Source organism: Lithobates pipiens, unplaced genomic scaffold, assembly GCF_037356315.1.
Source record: "Lithobates pipiens isolate NorthernLeopardFrog02 unplaced genomic scaffold, aLitPip1_a1.2 Scaffold_19, whole genome shotgun sequence".
NCBI classification, from domain to species: domain Eukaryota; kingdom Metazoa; phylum Chordata; class Amphibia; order Anura; family Ranidae; genus Lithobates; species Lithobates pipiens.
The window spans coordinates 153,280,431-153,299,950 of NW_027507764.1; the positions used below are offsets into that span (position 1 = coordinate 153,280,431).

The 19,520-nt window shown below is 38.3% G+C and overlaps 1 protein-coding gene across 3 annotated transcripts in view; it reads right to left on the reverse strand.

Annotated features, from left to right (window-relative positions):
- ZNF385D (zinc finger protein 385D) overlaps positions 1–19,520 on the reverse strand; it is a 506,733-nt gene that overhangs the window by 216,613 nt on the left and 270,600 nt on the right. For 2 of the 3 annotated variants that reach the window (XM_077491412.1, XM_077491411.1), the window contains one exon: positions 9,698–9,808. The exons of the other annotated variant lie outside the window; for it this stretch is intronic. In XM_077491412.1, the coding sequence (XP_077347538.1) occupies positions 9,698–9,808 (111 nt within the window). The remainder of the gene's footprint in view (positions 1–9,697; positions 9,809–19,520) is intronic. 3 annotated transcript variants of the gene reach the window in all.

Below are 19,520 nucleotides of genomic sequence, written 5' to 3' on the forward strand. Positions count from 1 at the left end.
TAATATCTAGCTTCAATTTCCTATACTCACTAACAATCCGGCATTCAATTTGTTTGACAAATGGACAACTGATAGCTGTATACAACTGATAGCTTGTTTTAAAGAGTTTAACCAGTTGAGATCCGCGCTATAGCCAAATGACGGCTACAGCGCGGACCTCCTTTGCCGGGACTACGTCTATTGACGTTGTCCCGTGCACGAGCGGCCTGCGCGCCCCCTGAGGGGCGCGCGCCGCGCTCTGTGTTCGGCGAGTCTATGAGACTCGCCTGATCACGGATCCGAGCAAGGGGTCGATCCCACCCCTTACCACGTGATCAGCTGTCAGCCAATGACAGCTGATCATGTGATACAACGGAGCCGGTAATCGGCTATTATTCCTCCTCGCGCTGACAGCGCAAGGAGAAAAAAAAAGAGCCGATCACCGGCGGCCGTGATCGGGACATCAGTCTCGATCACGGCCAGCCCTGCCAGTGCCCACCTGCCCCCTGCCAGTGCCACCTCATTAATAAATAAGTGCCCCGTCAGTGCCACCCAGCAGTGCCCATAGTGCCACCCAGCAGTGCCCACAGTGCCACCCAGCAGTGCCCACAGTGCCACCCATCAGTGCCCACAGTGCCACCCATCAGTGCCCGCAATCTGCCTCAACAATGGTGCTGCTATCTACCAGTGCCCCATATCCGTGCCCATCAGTGCCGCCCATCAGTGCCCAGCAGTGCCACCTATCAGAGCCACCTATCAGTGCCACCTATCAGTGCCCATCAGTCCCATCTATCAGTGGTACCTATCAGTGCCCCTTAGTGCCACCCATCTGTGCCACCCATTCGTGCCACCCATCCGTGCCATCTTATCTGTGCCCATCTGTGCCGTTCAGTGCCACCTTATCTGTGCCCATCAGTACTACCTTATCTGTGCCTATTGGTGCCACCTTAACTATGCCTATCAGTGCCCACCAGTGCAGCCTATCAGTGCCCACCAGTGCAGCCTATCAGTGTCGCCTCATCAGCGCACTTCAATGAAGGAGAAAAATTACCTGTTTGCAAACTTTTATAACAAACTATTAAACATGATTTTTTTTATTTTTTATTTTGCATCTTTTTTTGTTTGTTTAGCAAAAAATAAAACTCCCAGCTGTAATTAAATACCACCAAAAGAAAGCTCTATTTGTGGGGAAAAAAATGATAAAAATTTCATTTGGGTACAGTGTTGTATGGCTGCGCAATTGTCATTCAAAGTGCATCAGCGCTGAAAGCTGAAAATTGGTCTGGGCAGGAGGGGGTTTAAGTGCCCAGTAAGCAAGTGGTTAAAACAAGCCTTCACTGATCTCTGGGTCTGCAGACATCTTGTAGAAATTCATCTTAAAAGTTCATTACAGAAACACCAAAAACATGGTTCCTTTCCCCTTATCTTTCAATGTAAACAAACAGCAGGTGCTCTGAGCTGTTATAAGCCAACTTAAATCTCTTTTGAGACTTTTAAAGATGAATTGAACTCCACAGGAACAAAGGTATTTCTTGTACTTCCTTTTACAAATAAACATTTTTGTGCTTATATTCTGGGCGCAGTTTCATATTAAGTATCAGTGTTATAGTTACATAGTTAGTAAGGTTGAATAAAGACACCAGTCCATCCAGTTCAACCCAAGTGAGTGTCTGCAATTGTCCCTATACCTGTACATTGCACACTCACATCGGTCCCTACCCTCAAGAAGCCCACAATCCAAGGTCCCATTTATATACTAGGGCCAATTTTGGGCAGAAGCCAATTAACCTACCTGCATGTCCTTGGTGCCTGTGTGGGAGGAAACCCACACAGGCACAGGGAAACTACAGGCAGGTAGTGTTGTGGTTGGGATTCAAACCAGCAATCCTTTTTACTGCTAGGTGAGAATGCTACCCACTACACCACGGTGCCGTTGCGTAAGCATTCACAGCACAAACATATATACTACAGTGTGAGTTTTTGTCTCTTTGTCATTGAAATTGCAGCATTTCTATGCTGTTTTTTTAAACAAACATGTTCCATTAGCTTTATTAAATAAATTATTCAATAAAGAGATCAAAGCATATCATACCAATGTAGCCCATAGCATTTTCATCTTTTTTCATCTTAGTGATGATGATCTCCTGATCGCTTTGCAACCACTTCCTGTGTACATTGTTCCGTGATGGCTGCATATTATTTCCTGATGGTGACAACAACTTTGCATCCTGCCTGTATAATGTCTAAATGTCTGCTTGCAGTCTCCAGTGGCATCCCATGTGACAGGATGATATGGAAGGAACACAACTTGGAGACATACAGAGTGTTGTTACTCTATAACTGGAAGTTGCAAAAAAGGATCTTCATGGCAGGATCACTAGGTATTATTATAAATAACAATGCCAATTTAAAATATATGTAAAATGACTTTTAAAATGACATTACCATGTTAAAGCTTGTATTTGATTTTAGTGATTGGTTTTACATATGCACAAATACACATACACTTTAAAAACCCACAAAGAAAAAAAATACACCTATATTTTATCTGAAAGTTTCAAGTGACATCCCTGTAACCTCCTGCTAATTGTTTCAGCATGATGTTTACTTAATAGTTATTGTTAGATGTCTCCTTGATGTAACTTCTCCTTGACTGCCTCCAGATTGCTCTACAGACATCCTTTGCTATGTTCTGCCAAACATGTTGGTGAAAGGAGCCCTGACTGAAGTTTTAATGAATTATGGAAGCGCTGTTCTTCAACCCTAATCCAAACCAGATCACAGGAACAAAGATGTAGGAGCTAAGGGCAATCAATGGGGACTTCAAAAGAAATGTGCATTTTCGTGAAAAAAAAAAACAGTCCAGTCCAGATCACTTATGTACATTACATTTATTTTAGATAACTTTATTGCAGATTCTCACATGGTTCAATCCCCTGCATACATGATAGGCCTTAGCACTAACTTGCTCAGATTCTTAAAAAGGATGGTTTGCATACTATAATCGTGCATACCACGTCGTTCCTTTGACAAGTGATCTCAACAAAATCTTGCTGAGGATACCTAAAACTGTATCTCCAGCACTCTGAAGACAGCTGGAAAAAGCAATAAGCCAATCACATAAGTAAAGATATTAGATTTCTGGTGGTATCATATATGTAAATAATATAAAGAAGACTTATGGTAATGTCAAGGTTGCTACTGTTGGGATTTTTTTGCCAGGTTTAAAAGGCTACAGATTTAATTGAAGAAGTAATTTTTAACAATGTTACAAGATAGATTGTGTAACAATTATGTAGGGTCTATCAGTTCTCAATGTAAATTATAGATTCCTTTAAACATTTTAAGCCCATAGAACATTGCATAAAACCTTGGTAGGTGAATCCTAGAATTGAATTAGAAAACTTAGATGAAAGTTCCCATACTCAAAACTTCTAAATATACTTATTTTTCTGCATTAGACTCTCCTCAGCTCTATTTTGTAGCAAACTACAATGTTAATTGACAAGTTGATGCAAACAATTTTAAAGGACTATAAAGCAATTCAAACAAGAATTCATATTAGATCTCATTCTGTAGCTCTCAACTCCTACATCTACAGTATCTATTCACTCCGACTTAGACTTTCTCAGTCCTTAAAAAAGCAATATATATTGCCTCCCAAACATTTATTTATGGATGTTTTAGCAGTACATACTTTATTCGAACTAACTAATTAATTGTACTCCTTCACCTTCTAGACCACCCACTGACATCTGAGGCACAGTGGTGTTGTCATTTTACATTGCTCATGAGTTATCCTTAAACTTGGACCTCTACTATGCCAATTCAGAGCAAGGCAAGAGATTTAGTATCTTCACCCAATGAAGCAACTGAAATGCTCAGTACTTCCAAATATAGGGAGCATGTAACTCTCTCCTCTTACTGCCACCAGTAATGCAGTACTGAGCCCCTGATGAGCCAATCATAGGGCCTCCCTGCTGTCATGTGGGGGGCAGGGTTTCAAGTAAAGGAAGGTGCAGAGGGTTATGTATTCAGAGGGATTTTAGGAGCACTTTTAAGAGAAATTATTCCCCCAAACTTTTTGGTTACCTCAACATTTCATATTCATGATATGTGTATGTTGAACCATGTACTTTTGTTAAAAAAAAAATTCTGGTGATCCTGCCAGTCCCTCTGCTTTCCAATTACAAACTGACTGCACTAGGCATGGAAGCACATCCATCCTAGTGTGGTTAGTTTTCTGGCTGTGCTGTGTGCACAGCCTGTCTGTACTCCAATGGTCAAATGTGTGCTAACATGCCCACCCCGGAACAGCCATTCACTTGGAAGATCAGTGTACTGCTCTTTCTCTGATTTTTGTTGACACATCGGCTGCAGTTTCCACCCCCAGCTTGTTAAGTCTCCTATGCAGCTGAGATCAGAGGTGATGTGGTCACTTATAAAAAAAAGAGAAGTATTTATACTGTTTTTAGTTCTATCCTCAAATGTTTTGCCTTGCATTTCTACCTTAAACTTAATTGTTTGTTTTACAAGGTAAGGGTTCACATATACTTTAAACCCTTAAATGTTTCTGAGACTGCCCTGTCTTAAAAATAGGCATTTTTTGTGAATGAGAAGAACATATATATCAGCATATGCATTTCATAGAGCTGTTTATCTCTTTTGGAATCATCTAACTGAAGAGACCAACAGATTAAAGAGACCAGCAAAGATTTACTTATCCTAAAAAATTTATCAAATTATTCCATTCTATGCCGATTCTATTATTAAAATGTGAGATGAAACATTGAAAATGAAATTTATCAAAGCAAGAGTAGACAGAATCAGGAGCAGTTATGAATAGCAATCAATCAGCTTCATTCTTTCATTTTCAAAGTTTAAAGCATACGTTTATGTTAAAAAAGCAAAGAAAAAAATCAACACAGAGGACATTACTTACATTTTGTGAGATGTGTCTCATGTTCTGTTGTGTCCTCCTATCACTGTAATCTTCCTCCTCCAATACCCCTCCCACCCACACTATTGTAATCACCTGATGTGGTGGGGGTTTATAAAACTAAGGGGCTCTGAAAGGCACTCATCAAGAGTGTCTGACTATGCCCACCCTTTCCACCCAGCTGCTTCATTCATAGAAGCCTTTATTACAACTTCCATGAATGAAAAACAGAATCTGTAAATGGAGGATGGGTGGATGATTTATAAGTTCACCGCCTCCGTTCATTGATCATGTTTCGTTCAAAGAAGCTGTAGTAAAAGCTTGTATGAATGGATCAGATGGCTGGAAAGGGTAGGCATAGTTGGGCATTTTTGATGAGTGCATGTCACAGCTCCTCAATTCTATAAATTCCTAACACAGTGAAAGATCAAAGCAGAGGGAGTGGAGGTGCATCGGAGAAGGGCGATTTTGGTGAAAGGAGGACACAGCAGCACAAGGGACACATCTCACTGAAGGTAAGTAATTTTCTTTGTGCTAATTTCTTTTTTTTTTGTTTTAGGTACATTTAGGCTTTAACCTCCCTGACGGTATTCCCCAATGTGGCTCGGGGTGGGTTTTCAGTACCAAAAGCAGTAACCCCCTAGTCACACTTGGGATCACATCACAGTATCCAGGTACAGTTACTTACCTTGTCCTGCGATGGCTCCCCGCTGTGTGTAGGAGCCCTGTCTCCGCTCGATGTATCACATCGCTGGGCTCCATTCTCTGCGAGCATTGCAACACACGGGGACAGAGAACAGCACCAAATTCAAAAAGTGATACACACACAATATATACAGTACACTGTAATCTTACAGATTACATTGCTGTATCAAATAATTTTACTTTCCTTTTATCCCTACTGCTTTGTCCAGTGCCCTGCATCCAGTTTTATATTATATATACTGTTCTTTCTGCCTGGAAACTGGAGACTGTCCATAGTAACCAAAACCGTCCCTTTACATCAAAAGCGGTTTTAGAACAGCTAGAAAACAGCGATAATAAATTAGAATCACTTGCAGAATTGAGCGATAGTGATTTGTGGGGAAATCCATCATCAAACAATGAAAGTGACAACAGCGACAATTCTGCAACTGAGCAAATTTCTGTGTTTTTGATTTGATTACATTATTGAATAATTTTTATTATCATTATATTATTATTTGTTATAATTATTTATAGTTATTTATTATATTATAATTTATAATTTCGTGTTTCAAACTTTATCATACCCGGGATGTCTACTAGACTCTTGTTTGGACAGATTTAAGTGAGTTATTCCTAAGAATTACAGGCCTACAATATAAAACGCCACATTTCCATGCAAAACATTGTACCACTTTGAGCATCAAAAATCTGAAATAATCATACCGCCAGGGAGGTTAAAGAAACAAGCTGAAGATAGGAAGTGATTGGTTGCTATCCACAGCTGCTAACAATTCTGTCTGCTCCAGTATTGATAAATTCCTTCCTAAGTGTAAAAATATTATTGCTGTTTCACATTTATTTTAACAATGTCTGACTTTTCTATTGCCTGTTCATGTAACAAAATTACTTTAGTCCTCAAAAAGGACAAGTGTATTCTAAATAGTTATTTTATCTTTTGATGTAAAAATGAAACTGCAGTCAACTTTTATGTATTCTACAACTTCAAAGATTTGTAATCTACAAACGATTCCATTAATAAACAGAAAATGGTGCTGTATATTTGCATGTTTAGCTGTATGTTGTAAATTTGCTGTTATGTATCAAGATGAACAACATGACAGTGTAAACAGTTTAAGTGAACAAACAATTCTCTAGAAAATGGATTACAAAGGGAGATGTAAGCATTTTAAACTTAATGAGTGCATATAAAATATTAGCAAACCGTGGCTAAAAAAATGTCAATACGTACACAGGAATTTGAGTTTAACAACATATAAAGTCATGCACACAGGATATTTTAAATGTTGTTTTTAGAGGCATCTTGCATTTTTTGTCTGCTTCTAAATGCCCCTCAATGTTAGCCTGTGTACATGCATTTAGCTTGGGTTCACACTTATGCAAATTTACAGTGGGTTTGATGCATTTGGGAACACATAGATTTGCAGGTCATGTTAAAAGCATAATATTCCATGGCTTTGGTTCACATCTATGTGTTGTGAACTTGGTGCGAGGGAAACAAAGGGTCCTGTGCTTCGAGTGCGATCCAAATTTCTATGGTGCAGTGCAAATTTTATATTTATAGGCTTCAATTGAACTTGCAGTAAACTCGCAGCACACAGTTCACATCTCTGCAAATTGTTTACTGTCTACATCCTGAAATTTGGGGTAAAATTGTGGTAAATTCACGGTAAAATCGCTGTAAATTCACATGTCTGCCTCAAAATGCAAGGCAAATTCGCATCTCACACAGGGCCAACACATCCAGAAGAGGAGCGTTGCAACATCAAAAAACTTTTGATGTATCTAAGTGCATAAAAAAACACATGTTTTACACAGGAAATGTAAGCTAGAATATACTTTTTTTTAAGCCCGTGGTGTGTGAACACACTCCAAAAACTCCACTCCGGTGCAAAAAAAGTGCACACCAAAAAGTGAGACACAGAAAATACACAGGGTGTACATACTGTATGGTCCTCCTCCAAAGAGAAGGGACCTTTGCCCTGATCCCCCGGGGTTTTAGGCTCTGGACGGGTACTAGGGTAATTTCACATGGCCCATCTATCCAAAACCAGAGGGACCCCGTTCTCTGGGAGGTCTGCCGAAACAGACCATCTCAAGTACTAGGTGGAGCTTCCCCAAAGGGAAACCCCATGAGAGAGAGTGAGCCAAGCCAGAAGGCCATGTCCATCCCCTCCCAAGATGTTCAGGGCATGCTTGAGGACCTACACCCTACTAATCAAACGCGAAACATGTACTAACTCAACAACCAAAAAAAATACATACAGTGACAGACACGACAAACAACATAAAGGTAAGGAAAAGGGAAGTGGAGAAAATGGAGCCAATGCAATGGTGCCATTGTGCAAGGGCCAGCCCTAAGGCCAGGAATAAAAATTCCTCTGGTCCTGGCCAAAAGGCCCAGCCCAAGAGGCAGGTGTGAAAAAAGTGTGAAACTTATCAACTCAAAGCATATTGATTGATTTGCGCAGTTATAGCATCTACAAAATAAGGGATAGATTTATGGCATTTTTTTTTTTTACTAGTAATGATGGCGAGCTGTGATTTTCATCATGACTGTGACATTATGGAGGACACATTGAACACTTTTGACACATTTTTTGGGACTATTTAAAATTATACAGCTATCAGTGCTATAAAAATGCACTGATTATTGTATAAATGTGGGGAAGGGGTTAACACTAGGGGGCGATCAAGGGGTTAACTGTGTTCCCTGACTGTGTGTTCAAACTGTAGGGGGAAGGGACTGACTAGAGGGGATGATAGATCATGGTTCCTAGCTATTAGGAACTCATGGTCTGTCTCTCCTCATAGAACAGAACAGGGATTTGTGTGTTTACACACACATGTTCCTGTTCTGCCTCTCATGCTCGTGATCGCTCGTGGCTGGTGGTAAAAAGGAATGTAATTATTATTATTTTTTAAGTAAATCAAAGCACTGCAATGCTTTCTAAGAATGGACTGCAGTGCTTGCGTACAATGCTTACCAGTGCACACTGATTATGTACACCATAACGCATGCCCCGTGAAGTGACTGGGCCCTTAGTGTGTTGGTGCACTGCAGCTGTGGGTAGGCAGCCTATGTTACTCTATAAGTACACAGTGGCAGTACTGGGTGTGGGTGAGAGGGCTTGGCCAAGAACAGAGGGCGCATTCAAGGGCATTAACTTGCACCTGCACACCTGTCAAATTAGGACCTGGGGGTCTGCTGTGCTGTGTCTGCTTTGTCCGCATAGAGCAACATAGGCTTCCTGTATGCACCTCCAGGCAGGCTTGAGCCTCATTAACAAATGACTAATTTGAGCTATATGGCCCAGAGCACCTATATGAATGAGCGCTTAAAGCCTTGTTCACCTGGGGCTTGCTGCAGCGTATGCCCACATAAAGATGTGTTCTCCTGCACAGGGATGCACACGTGTTCTGTGCATCCCCATGCAGATAGTTAAAATTAATGTCAATAGGGACACAGACACAGTCTTTGCTTCCAATTTGACATTCATGCAGGTACGGGTACACCTCCTCAAACACAGACAGTGTGAGTTTGGAGGTAAGGTTTATAAAGAATAAACAGCAAACATAAGCAGCAGTTGACATATTTCACACCATAGTGCTTAATCATAAGGGGCCATATAATTAAACACTACAGTGTGAAATACGTCAAGGCATTCTATGGCTGCTGCTGATGTGAGCTGATAAATCTTAATAAGTTCTTAAATTTTACTCTTTGGACATTTCCTTTTTTTCACATATCTTGGACATTCAGCCAGACAAGGCTGTGGTGATGGTAGTACACAGACAAGTGGATTCTGGTGAACCCCCTAGTGGCAGGCTCTGCCTCATGTATAGGTAATATAACTGTTTTTTCTAGGGTATATATAAAGTATAATTCCAAAATCTAATTCTGAATTTGACATTCGTATTAAAATACCATGTAATCCATCATTTGCCTCAAAATATGTCTCAGAAACAGTAATCAGCTACCCTAAATACAGTGAATGTACACACTGCTCAATATGCTGAGTTAATAGCTAGGCAACTATTTGGTGCATGAGGACCATAAAGTCAAGAACTTACTTCAGAATTAAATTTCAGCTGACAAATATTGCAGGGGGGAATTGGCTTTCTTCGTTGCGGTAAGGGAACCCCAAATGTGTGATTTATGACTGCTTTTTGAACTGGGTCCATCTGCAATGAAAAGACAAAAATAAGTCTTGTTTTACCCAGACTTATCTTCATATGATGAAGATGATAGCAGTACCTTATACTGGAGTATATGGGGTAAGTCCAAAAAAACTCAAAACCTGCAACTGTGTTATTCTCTGTATAAAATGTAGATGTTGCCACTAGAACTAATAAATACCTGACCTGACTATAGCACAAAAATAGATCCTCTTGATTTTTACAATGATCAATTTAATGCCTATGGAGTCTTCTCTGATGGAAAGACAGGTATCAAACACCATTTTAACAACAATAGCTAAGACCCTATGGTTAGTATGTAGCAGTTTGTCTTACAAAGACCCTTTAATGGTCACTGTTATCATTACAAAACTTGCTATCTCTGCTGATGCATAGTCCAAATGCCTGTTATCCCTCCCATTGCCAACATTGTAGATAGTCTTGCCTTGGATGTGGAAAACATACATAATGCAGAAAAGGAATCACATCATCATCAGGTAATAATGGGGCTCTTAGGGGATTTAAGAAAAAATCTACTGGAATAGAGATAGCTTAAAATGATAGAAAATATGTATTCTGGATAATAGAACATAGATGTGAATATCAAAAATAAGTACTAAACTAAAGTCCAATGCGTTTTTGCATTTTTGTGCATTTCACAATGGTAGATAGGTAGAAAGGCTGTTAGGCTTTATTCTATGAAAACAATGGCAATTACATAGACGTTTATCCAAATGTATTGTTTAACCCCCCTGACGGTTTTCCCGAGTCTGGCTGGGGGTGGAATTTTTATACCAAAAGTGGTAACCCCGAGCCAGACTTCTGTGTCTCGCTCGAACTATCACGGAGCCAATCTCCGTGCCCTGCGAGCGTTGCGACGCACGGGGACGGAGATCTGCGACAAATTAAAAAAGTGAAACACACATTATACATACAGTATAATGTAATCTTACAGACTACATTGCTGTATGTAATAATTTCACATCCCCTTTGTCCCTAGTGGTCTGTCCAGTGCCCTGCATGCAGTTTTATATAATAAAAACTGTTCTTTATGCCTGGAAACTGGAGATTGTCCATAGCAACCAAAACTGTCCCTTTACATCAAAAGATGACCAGCTAGAAAACAGCGATAATAAATTGGAATCACTTGCAGAATTGAGGGATAGTGATTTGTGGGGAGATCCGTCATCAAATACTGAAAAGTAATGACAGTGACTATTCTGCAACTGAGCAAATTTCAGTGTTTTTGATTTGATTACATTATTGAATAATTTTTATTAATGTTATATTATTATTTGGTACAATTATTTATAATTATTTATTATATTATAATTTATGATTTAATTTTTCAAACTTTATCATACCCGGGATGTCTACCAGACTCTGGTTTGAACAGATTTAAGTGAGTTATTGCTAAGAATTACAGGACTACAATATAAAATGTCAAATTTTCAAGCAAAATAATTGTACTGCTTTTAGCACCTAAAATCTGAAATAATCGTACCGACAGGGAGGTTAAACTGAACACTTATATATGTACTGTAATTGTCAGATGTTTTTAGAAGCCTTTAAAAAGCATAGCAACCTTTCTATACAGATAGAAATCAAACACACCTCTTCAAAATAATCCACTATCCACTAAACAAGGTGCTGGTGGTGAAAGTAATATCATCTGCCCCTCCCTTCAACCTTGCCCAATCAGAGAACGTCTTTGAAGGAATTACTAAAACTGGAGCACACAGAATCTGGTGCAAATGTGCATGGTAACCAATTAGCTTCTAGGTTTTATTGTCAAAGCTTAATTGAGCAAACTGAATATAGAAGCTAAGTGGTTACTATGCACAGCTGCACCAAACTCTGCTTCAGCTTTAGTACATCCACTTCCTTGTATTCATTGAAAATAATACAAGATGTTTGGTGAATGGCAGAGGGGAAGAGCAAGAGACTATCTGAGTTCAGTGTGCCAGAGTGGATATCACTACAACAGCTCCCAAAACCGGACAGTACTTACTGTATGTAGCACATACTACTACAGTGGACTTTAGAAATCCCATTGGCCCTCTGGATGTGACTTATTGATAATTATCCAAGGTAACCAAGCTGATCCAATGTAAAAAAAAATGATCCCTGAAGTTTAGCTTTAAGATTCTTTTTTTTATGTCATCTGTATTTTAATTGATTGTTCAGGGTCTTAAGGCAATGGCCATTAAGAGTCTCCGTTATTGTCTGGGATATGGTTATTTTCCAGGGTCTCTAATGAAAAGGGAAAAAACAACTACATTTCAGAATGCTAGCAGCCAGTCCCGCTAAAAGCTAATAACTAAAGTGAAGGTCCAATGGCTTGTTTCACCAAATATTGAGAGCTGTTTATATCAGATCAGTCCTACATCTTAGCCTGATGGTGTTTCTACTAAACTAATTATAGAAAGCGTGCTATTTGCAGACAGCAAAATGACAGAGATGATAGGGTACATTTAATTATTTGCACCCCTGATCTTTACTGTATTCTGTTTTGGGTCACAGATACCAAAATGGCTGAAAGAAAGAATATTGTAAAAAAAGTAATCTGAGGTTCTACTCTCTGCTGTTACAGCAGCATTGTGATTGATACACATATGGCCAAAATAATGTTATCTTGGTTGACAGGACAAATGGAAACTGTGTGAAGCTAAAACAAAGGTATTAACTATTATCAAACACCCAACCACATCCAATAATGTACTGTATAAATTTCACATTTCAATACAATAAATACAAATCTAAACACAGGCAGGTTTCTGACGGCAGACAGGGTTATGCCCATTTTTCAATCACAGGTACATGAATACCTAGGGTACTGTGACAGTTTTATGAGTACTTATGAATGCGAAACTGAAATCAGACCACTTTAAAACTTTGCAAACTCTCATTGAATAGGACACCTGGTGTTATGAAGGAGCACAGCGCATTATAAAGTGAAAAAAAATCTATTGCAGTTCTTATAAGTCAAATTCAGAATTAAAAAATAAAAACATTATTAAATGTGAATGTCTAATATATGTTAAAATTATGAATACAATGAATGCTACTTGACAGTGCCAATATATATATTTATTTAAAATAGTTATAGTTCCAAAATGTTTCAAACTAAAAAGGATTTTATTTTTAGGAATTGCGTGATACCATTAAATTTACAGTGCAAAAAAGTTACTGAGCTATAAAATTGACAATCCTAAGAGAACCACCTGTGGCCAGGCTATGGAAGCTCAGATTTTTACATATCCCTAACAAACAGTAAATTATCTTTAAAAAAAAGTCCCACTAACCTCTGCAGCTTCATGCACTGTGGAGCAATTTCTTATTTAATAATTGTGAAAAGCGTATTGTTTTTGCTAGAGTAGGAAAGGTTAGATGTATTACCCTTAGGTTATTTGTGCTGTCTGTGTCCAAAGAGGGAGATTTTTGTTTACTTTCTGTCCTGGAGGCAGAACAGAATATAAAGGAAATCTCCCCAAAGTAAAAGAAATCTCCTTCTTAGACAACTGTCTCTGGAACATGTGCCCCAATTGAGTGATTTTGTTTTAATTTCTTGCTTTAACCACTTGCCGCCCGCCCATAGGCAAATGACAGTGGCAAAGTGGTTTCAAAATCCTGACTGGACGTCATAGGACATCCTCGGGATTTTGAGCCTCTGCGTGCCCCCGGGGGCGTGCATCGCGGCGATCGTTATTGCGGGGTGTCAGCCTGACACCCCGCAACTATGATCTTAATAAAGAGTCACCGACGGAGATTCTTTACCACGTGATCAGCCATGTCTAATCACGGCTGATCACAGTGTAAATAGGAAGAGTCGGTGATCAGCTTTTCCTCACTTGCGTCTGTCAGACGCGAGTAGAGGAGAGCCGATCGGCTGCTCCTCTGACAGGGGTGGTCTGTGCTAATCGATTATCAGCGCAGCTCCCCGAGGATGCCCACACTGGCCACCAGACCACCAGGGATGCCCAGCACCAGGTATGCCACCCTAGACCATCAGGGATGCCAGTCAGTGCCCACAATGGATGCCAATCAGTGCCCACAATGGATGCCAATCAGTGGCATCCATCAGTACAATACAATGCTGCCTATCTGTGCCCATCCATGCCGCCTATCAGTGCCCATCCATGCCCATCTGTGCCGCCTAACCATGCCCATCTGTGCCGCCTATCCATGCCCATTTGTGCCGCCTATCCATGCCAATCCGTGTCAGCTATCCATGCCAATCCGTGCCCGGTATCAGTGCCAATTTGTGCCACCTAACAGTGTCCATCTGTGTCGCCCATCTGTGCCACCTATCAGTGCCCATCAGTGCCGCCTATCAGTGCCCATCAATGCCACCTCACCAGTGCCACTTCATTGGTGCCACCTCATTAGTGCCACCTTATCAGTGCCCTTCAGTGCCACCCCACCAGTGCCCATCAGTGAAGGAGAAAACACACTTATTTACAACGTTTTGAAACTGAAACAAAAAAAACATTTTTTTTTTAAATCTGTCTTTTTTTATTTGTTTAGCATTAAATTAAAACTGTAAAGGTGATCAAATACCACCAAAAGAAAGCTCTATTTGTGGGGAAAAAAATTATAAAAATGTCACTTGGGTACAGTGTAGCATGACCGCGCAATTGTCATTCAAATTCCGACAGCGCAGAAAGCTTAAAATTGGTCTGGGCAGGAAGGTGTTTAAGTGCCTGGTATTGAGGTGGTTAAGTACAACTTTTGGGTTTATTTTTTGCAAACATTAATTTGCCTAATGTGAATCATACATTTAAGTGATTGGTCGTGAAAGTAGTTTTAAGATTTTCTAAATGAGTGGTAAATTGGTTAACATTATGCTATAATGTCTTTTTGTTGTGGTTATTGGATTTTGTATTTCACATAATGTATTTATGTTTACAGTCTCTTACTACCTCTATATGCAGAGGTTCAATGCAGTGATGGGGACTATTTGCACACTTTTATATGCAAACCTGTACCTGGAGGAATGGGGGAGTGGGAGTGGGATTTATTTCTCATGGGGATCTCACCATGTTCATGTGCCACATGATATCATAGCATAGGTACATTGATGACATCTTCTGTTTCTGGAATGGAACAGTTTATTAACCTAATGCATTTTCACACAGATTGAATACAAACAATTAAATCTATGATATACATTTACATAAACTTTTGACATAAATTCTATTGTCTTCTTGGATATCACTATTATGTAGGTGATTAATGCAAACATAAGTGCCAGTCTTTTCTGTAAATCTACAGAGGTGAATAATTGTAAATCCAAGTGAAATTCTGACAATATTTTGTTGCAATGAGCCTCCTTTAGGGTGTCTGCTTTCAGAAAATGCTGTATGTAATGTTTTTGGGGTTTTCATAATATTCCGTAAACAAAAAATGCAAAAATGGCTCTGGTAGTAAAAGGATTCATTTAATTCTATTTCATGAGTTGGCTCATCAAATGAGCATTGAGCATCTTGAGCATTATTTGGATGGCGACCATTAGCTTTTGCACCTATCATTTGCTTGAGGCAAACACCATGAGCTCTGCTGGATTTTTATGCCATTACCATTATTTAGACAAATATATTTAATTGATTGTAAACCTCAGACATGAAATATGAATAAAGCACATCCCTCTATAGTGTGTACTTGTCTCAATTGAAAGTATTTAGTGTAATTTCTGTCTGCTGCTTCATAATTCTGCTATCAGCATGAGTCACTTCTGATAAGTTTCCCTGACACTTAAGCCCCGTTGTCAGAGAGGTTACCTGATTGGTGGATGGTCGGCTGCTCTGGCTCGGGTCTGCAAGTCGGATACGTAAGGGAGACCACCCTCTGCCCAAGTGGACTCACCGGTCAGGTACGTAGGACTCTGATACCCGTACACACGATGGGACTTTCTGACAACAAAACCGTAAAATTTGTCTGAAGGGTGTTGGCTCAAACTTGTCTTGCATATACACTGTCACACAAATGTTGGCCAACAATTACGAACATAGTGATGTACTAAACGTACTACGTGGTTTTTCAGCTCTTTTGCATCACCCTTTGGGCTCCTTCTGCTAATTTTGTGTTAGTAGAAGTTTGGTGAGTCATGCTTTTCTTTTTGTGTTTTTCATTTAGCGATTTTCAGTTTGCGCTTTTCATTTCGTGCTTTTCAGTTCATTTCTGAAGGCTGTTCGTCAACCAGATATGTTGCGGAATCAGAGGAGATAAAGTTTTATTTATTATTGGCCTTGGAGTTATTGCTTTTATTTTTTTGTTTGAATAATGATTTGATTTGGTATATTTTCTATATTTTTGGATGCACAGAATACACTTTTTGGTTAAGTTCTATTGGCAGATAGCATGTCTATTTTTTTTTAATGCACAATAAAAAGAATAATACTTGGCTACAGTATGTGTTTTACTTTAAATGACAGTTTGGGAGTAGGCAGTTACATTTTAAAAAATACAATGTAAAATTGACAAGGGACACCAACAAAGTTGTATCTATGATCTTAAAAACTGGGGGATAATGGTGTTGTTGTAACTTGCACAAATTAAAAAAACAAAAACAAAATAAAAAAATAATATTATTCTTGATATCACTAGAAAAAAATCCTTTGAAAATGTGTTTGCAATAACTCCATCAGTATAACCAGCAAACAGTTTCATTATTATCTCATTAAAGAAGAAGAGAAATGTGCGCTACATTTGGAGATTTCATAATTTGTCATGTCATGAATATTAATTCACAATGCTAGTATACAAGACCGACCACTTCTGCTTCCGACCATGCATGTTTGTACTTTGGACTTTTGTCCGATGGACTTGTGTACACACGATCAGAAAATCTGACAACACACATTTGTTGGCGGAAAATTTGAGAACATGCTAGCTAACATTTGTTGGCGGAAAGTCCGACAACAATTGTCCGATGGAGCATACACATGGTCTGACAGCCTGACATCCAACATTTCCCCTCAGAAAATCCGGTCATGTGTATGACATACGAGAAAAAGGTGACAGGGGAGAGAGCTCCAGCTGATTGACAACCTAATCTCTGTTCCTGTTGGCTGTGTGAAGGGGGTAGTATCCCTTCCCTCCAATCTGCTCTCAGAGCTCTCCTCACTGAGCTCTACAGAGTGTAACTTCAGCTCTCCCCCCTCTTTTTTTCTGACAACTTTATAAATTCTGAACTTTCAACAAATGTAGAGAAGAGAAAACTGCAGATAAACTTGTACAACTTATGTAGGGGGATTTGTTTCACCTCTGTGTATCACATGAGGATAGTCACTTCACTGGGTATATGGAAGGGTTTACAACCACTTTAAATATTTTTATTATACATTTACTACAGATAAAACCTCTTTGTATAAATAGGATTTAAAAAATTCTCACCTCTGCCTATTCCAAGTTTTGATCATTTTAAATTATTTATTTAGCAATTTTTGTATTTTATCCCCTTCATGCCACCAGTACGCAAATTTGCGTTCATGGCTTGAAGGGGTTAAACCAGGGTGTGTATATATATATATATATATATATATATATATATATATATATATATATACATATATATATATATATATATATATACATATATATATATATATATATATATATATATATACATATATATATATATATATATATATATATATATATATATATATATATATACATACATACATACATACATACATATATATATATATATATATATATATATATATATATATATATATATTCTAGATTGTAAGCTCTAACAAGCAGGGCCCTCTGATCCCTCCTGTACTGAATTGTATTGTAAGTGTACTGTCTGCCCTCATATTGTAAAGCGCTGTGCAAACTGTTGGCGCTATATAAATCCTGAATAATAATAATAATATATATATATATATATATATATATATATATATATATATATATATATATAGTTGATTTATATCCTTTGTGCTATCAAGGAATGTATTTAAATTAAATCCTTTATGCTGGTTTTAACAGAAAACACTACTTGCTTACTCTTGAGGAAAGAAATGTAGAAAATCTCTGGAACCCAGCCAATTCGGTCTCTTCTAACCTTTTCTAGTGATGTAATGCTTTACCTTCTCCTGGCTAAGTGCTGGAATTTCTAGAAATTAGTCAGTGATGTCACCACAAGGTGGAGGATGAAATGCTTCAAATGTTTTATAAATAATTTTCAGCAGTTCTCAGAGGATTTCTTTCAGCATACACTGTTTACTCTGAAAGAAACCATGCCTACATCATGAGCTATTTAATATTCGTTTACTTAAAAATGTGGCCTAAAGCTGTCTAAATTGTTCATAATGAAAAACAGAGCAAAGCAAAGTTCAGAGCTGATCATAAATGAGAATATATTATTTAAACATCTAACTGACTATTAGAACATATCAGATACTTGCTTACCATTCTCCTAACCTTCTCCTAATACTCCTGTAATCTGAATTTACAATTTATAGTTGGTGCTACAATCATCATACGGTTCATAATTATAAAGGTATGATCATTTATCACTTTTTTGGTTACAAATGCCCATCAGAAAATCTGCTGTCTTTATAAATTACGGTTTTCATTTGCATTCACCCACACGTTCTCATATTTGACATGGCAAATATAATATACTTGTAGTAAACACTTTAAGATATTCAGTATTTTTTAATGATATTGTTCACAGAAATTACTTTGGAAATCAGACACTCTCAATCCTGTGTGCCCATGACCAAACACACCCATTGAATATTTGATGTTCTACAAATGAGCATTTTGCCCTAAAGTCTTCCTTTTGCATACGCTGGCATGAATGTGAAAGGCAACTGCCAGCACAGCTGGTAAATATTTTGTTACAAATATGCCCCTAAGTCAAATTATGTTCCATTTGACAGTTTCAGAGTCTGACTTAAAGGCCTGGGTTCCAGCATATAACAATGAACTCTGATTTCTTGTACTCTGGTATCTGCTCTATTGTCTAAGAACTTATATGTTGAAGAAAAAAGAAAGAGTCATAAACATACACTTGTATATAACATATTCATAGTATGCTTCCTGCACAGCAAAAATACTCTTTAGTTAAAAGAACAAAGTTCAGCAGATAATAGTTCACATTTTAACTACATATTTCTGGTTTCAATGTTTTGGGATCTTCTAGGGTTTTTTCAAAGTTTTTATAACTAACGTAAAGAGCAAACCAAGAAAACATGTAAAACCAAATTAACTAATACAAAAAATTGTATGTGAAGTCAAATTATGCCATATTTAGCCTTTATTGCATTTGCATTATACATGAACATATAGGATGCCTATTCTAGTTCCCACTGCTCTAAAAATATATTTGTGCAAACCCTAAGGGCCCCTTCATATAATGGCAGTGTGTTGGTGCGCATGAGCATTATACGGCATGATAAAATGCACTGCATTAACTCAGCTCATTCATTTGAATAGCCTGCCTAATGCACCAAAGAACCATTTCTGGCTGTACATTATATGAAACATTAGTCCCTAATTACATGTTTCACTATTCTGCAATGCATATCAATCACCAAGGTTCATTGAATGACATTGCAACACACCAAAACATGCAATGTGATTGTTACCAAATCGTTTTATAATTTATTTTATTACAGGTACTTATATAATGCTGTCAATTTACTCAGAGCTTTACATATATAATGTGCATTCACATCAATCTCTGCCCTTGTGAAGC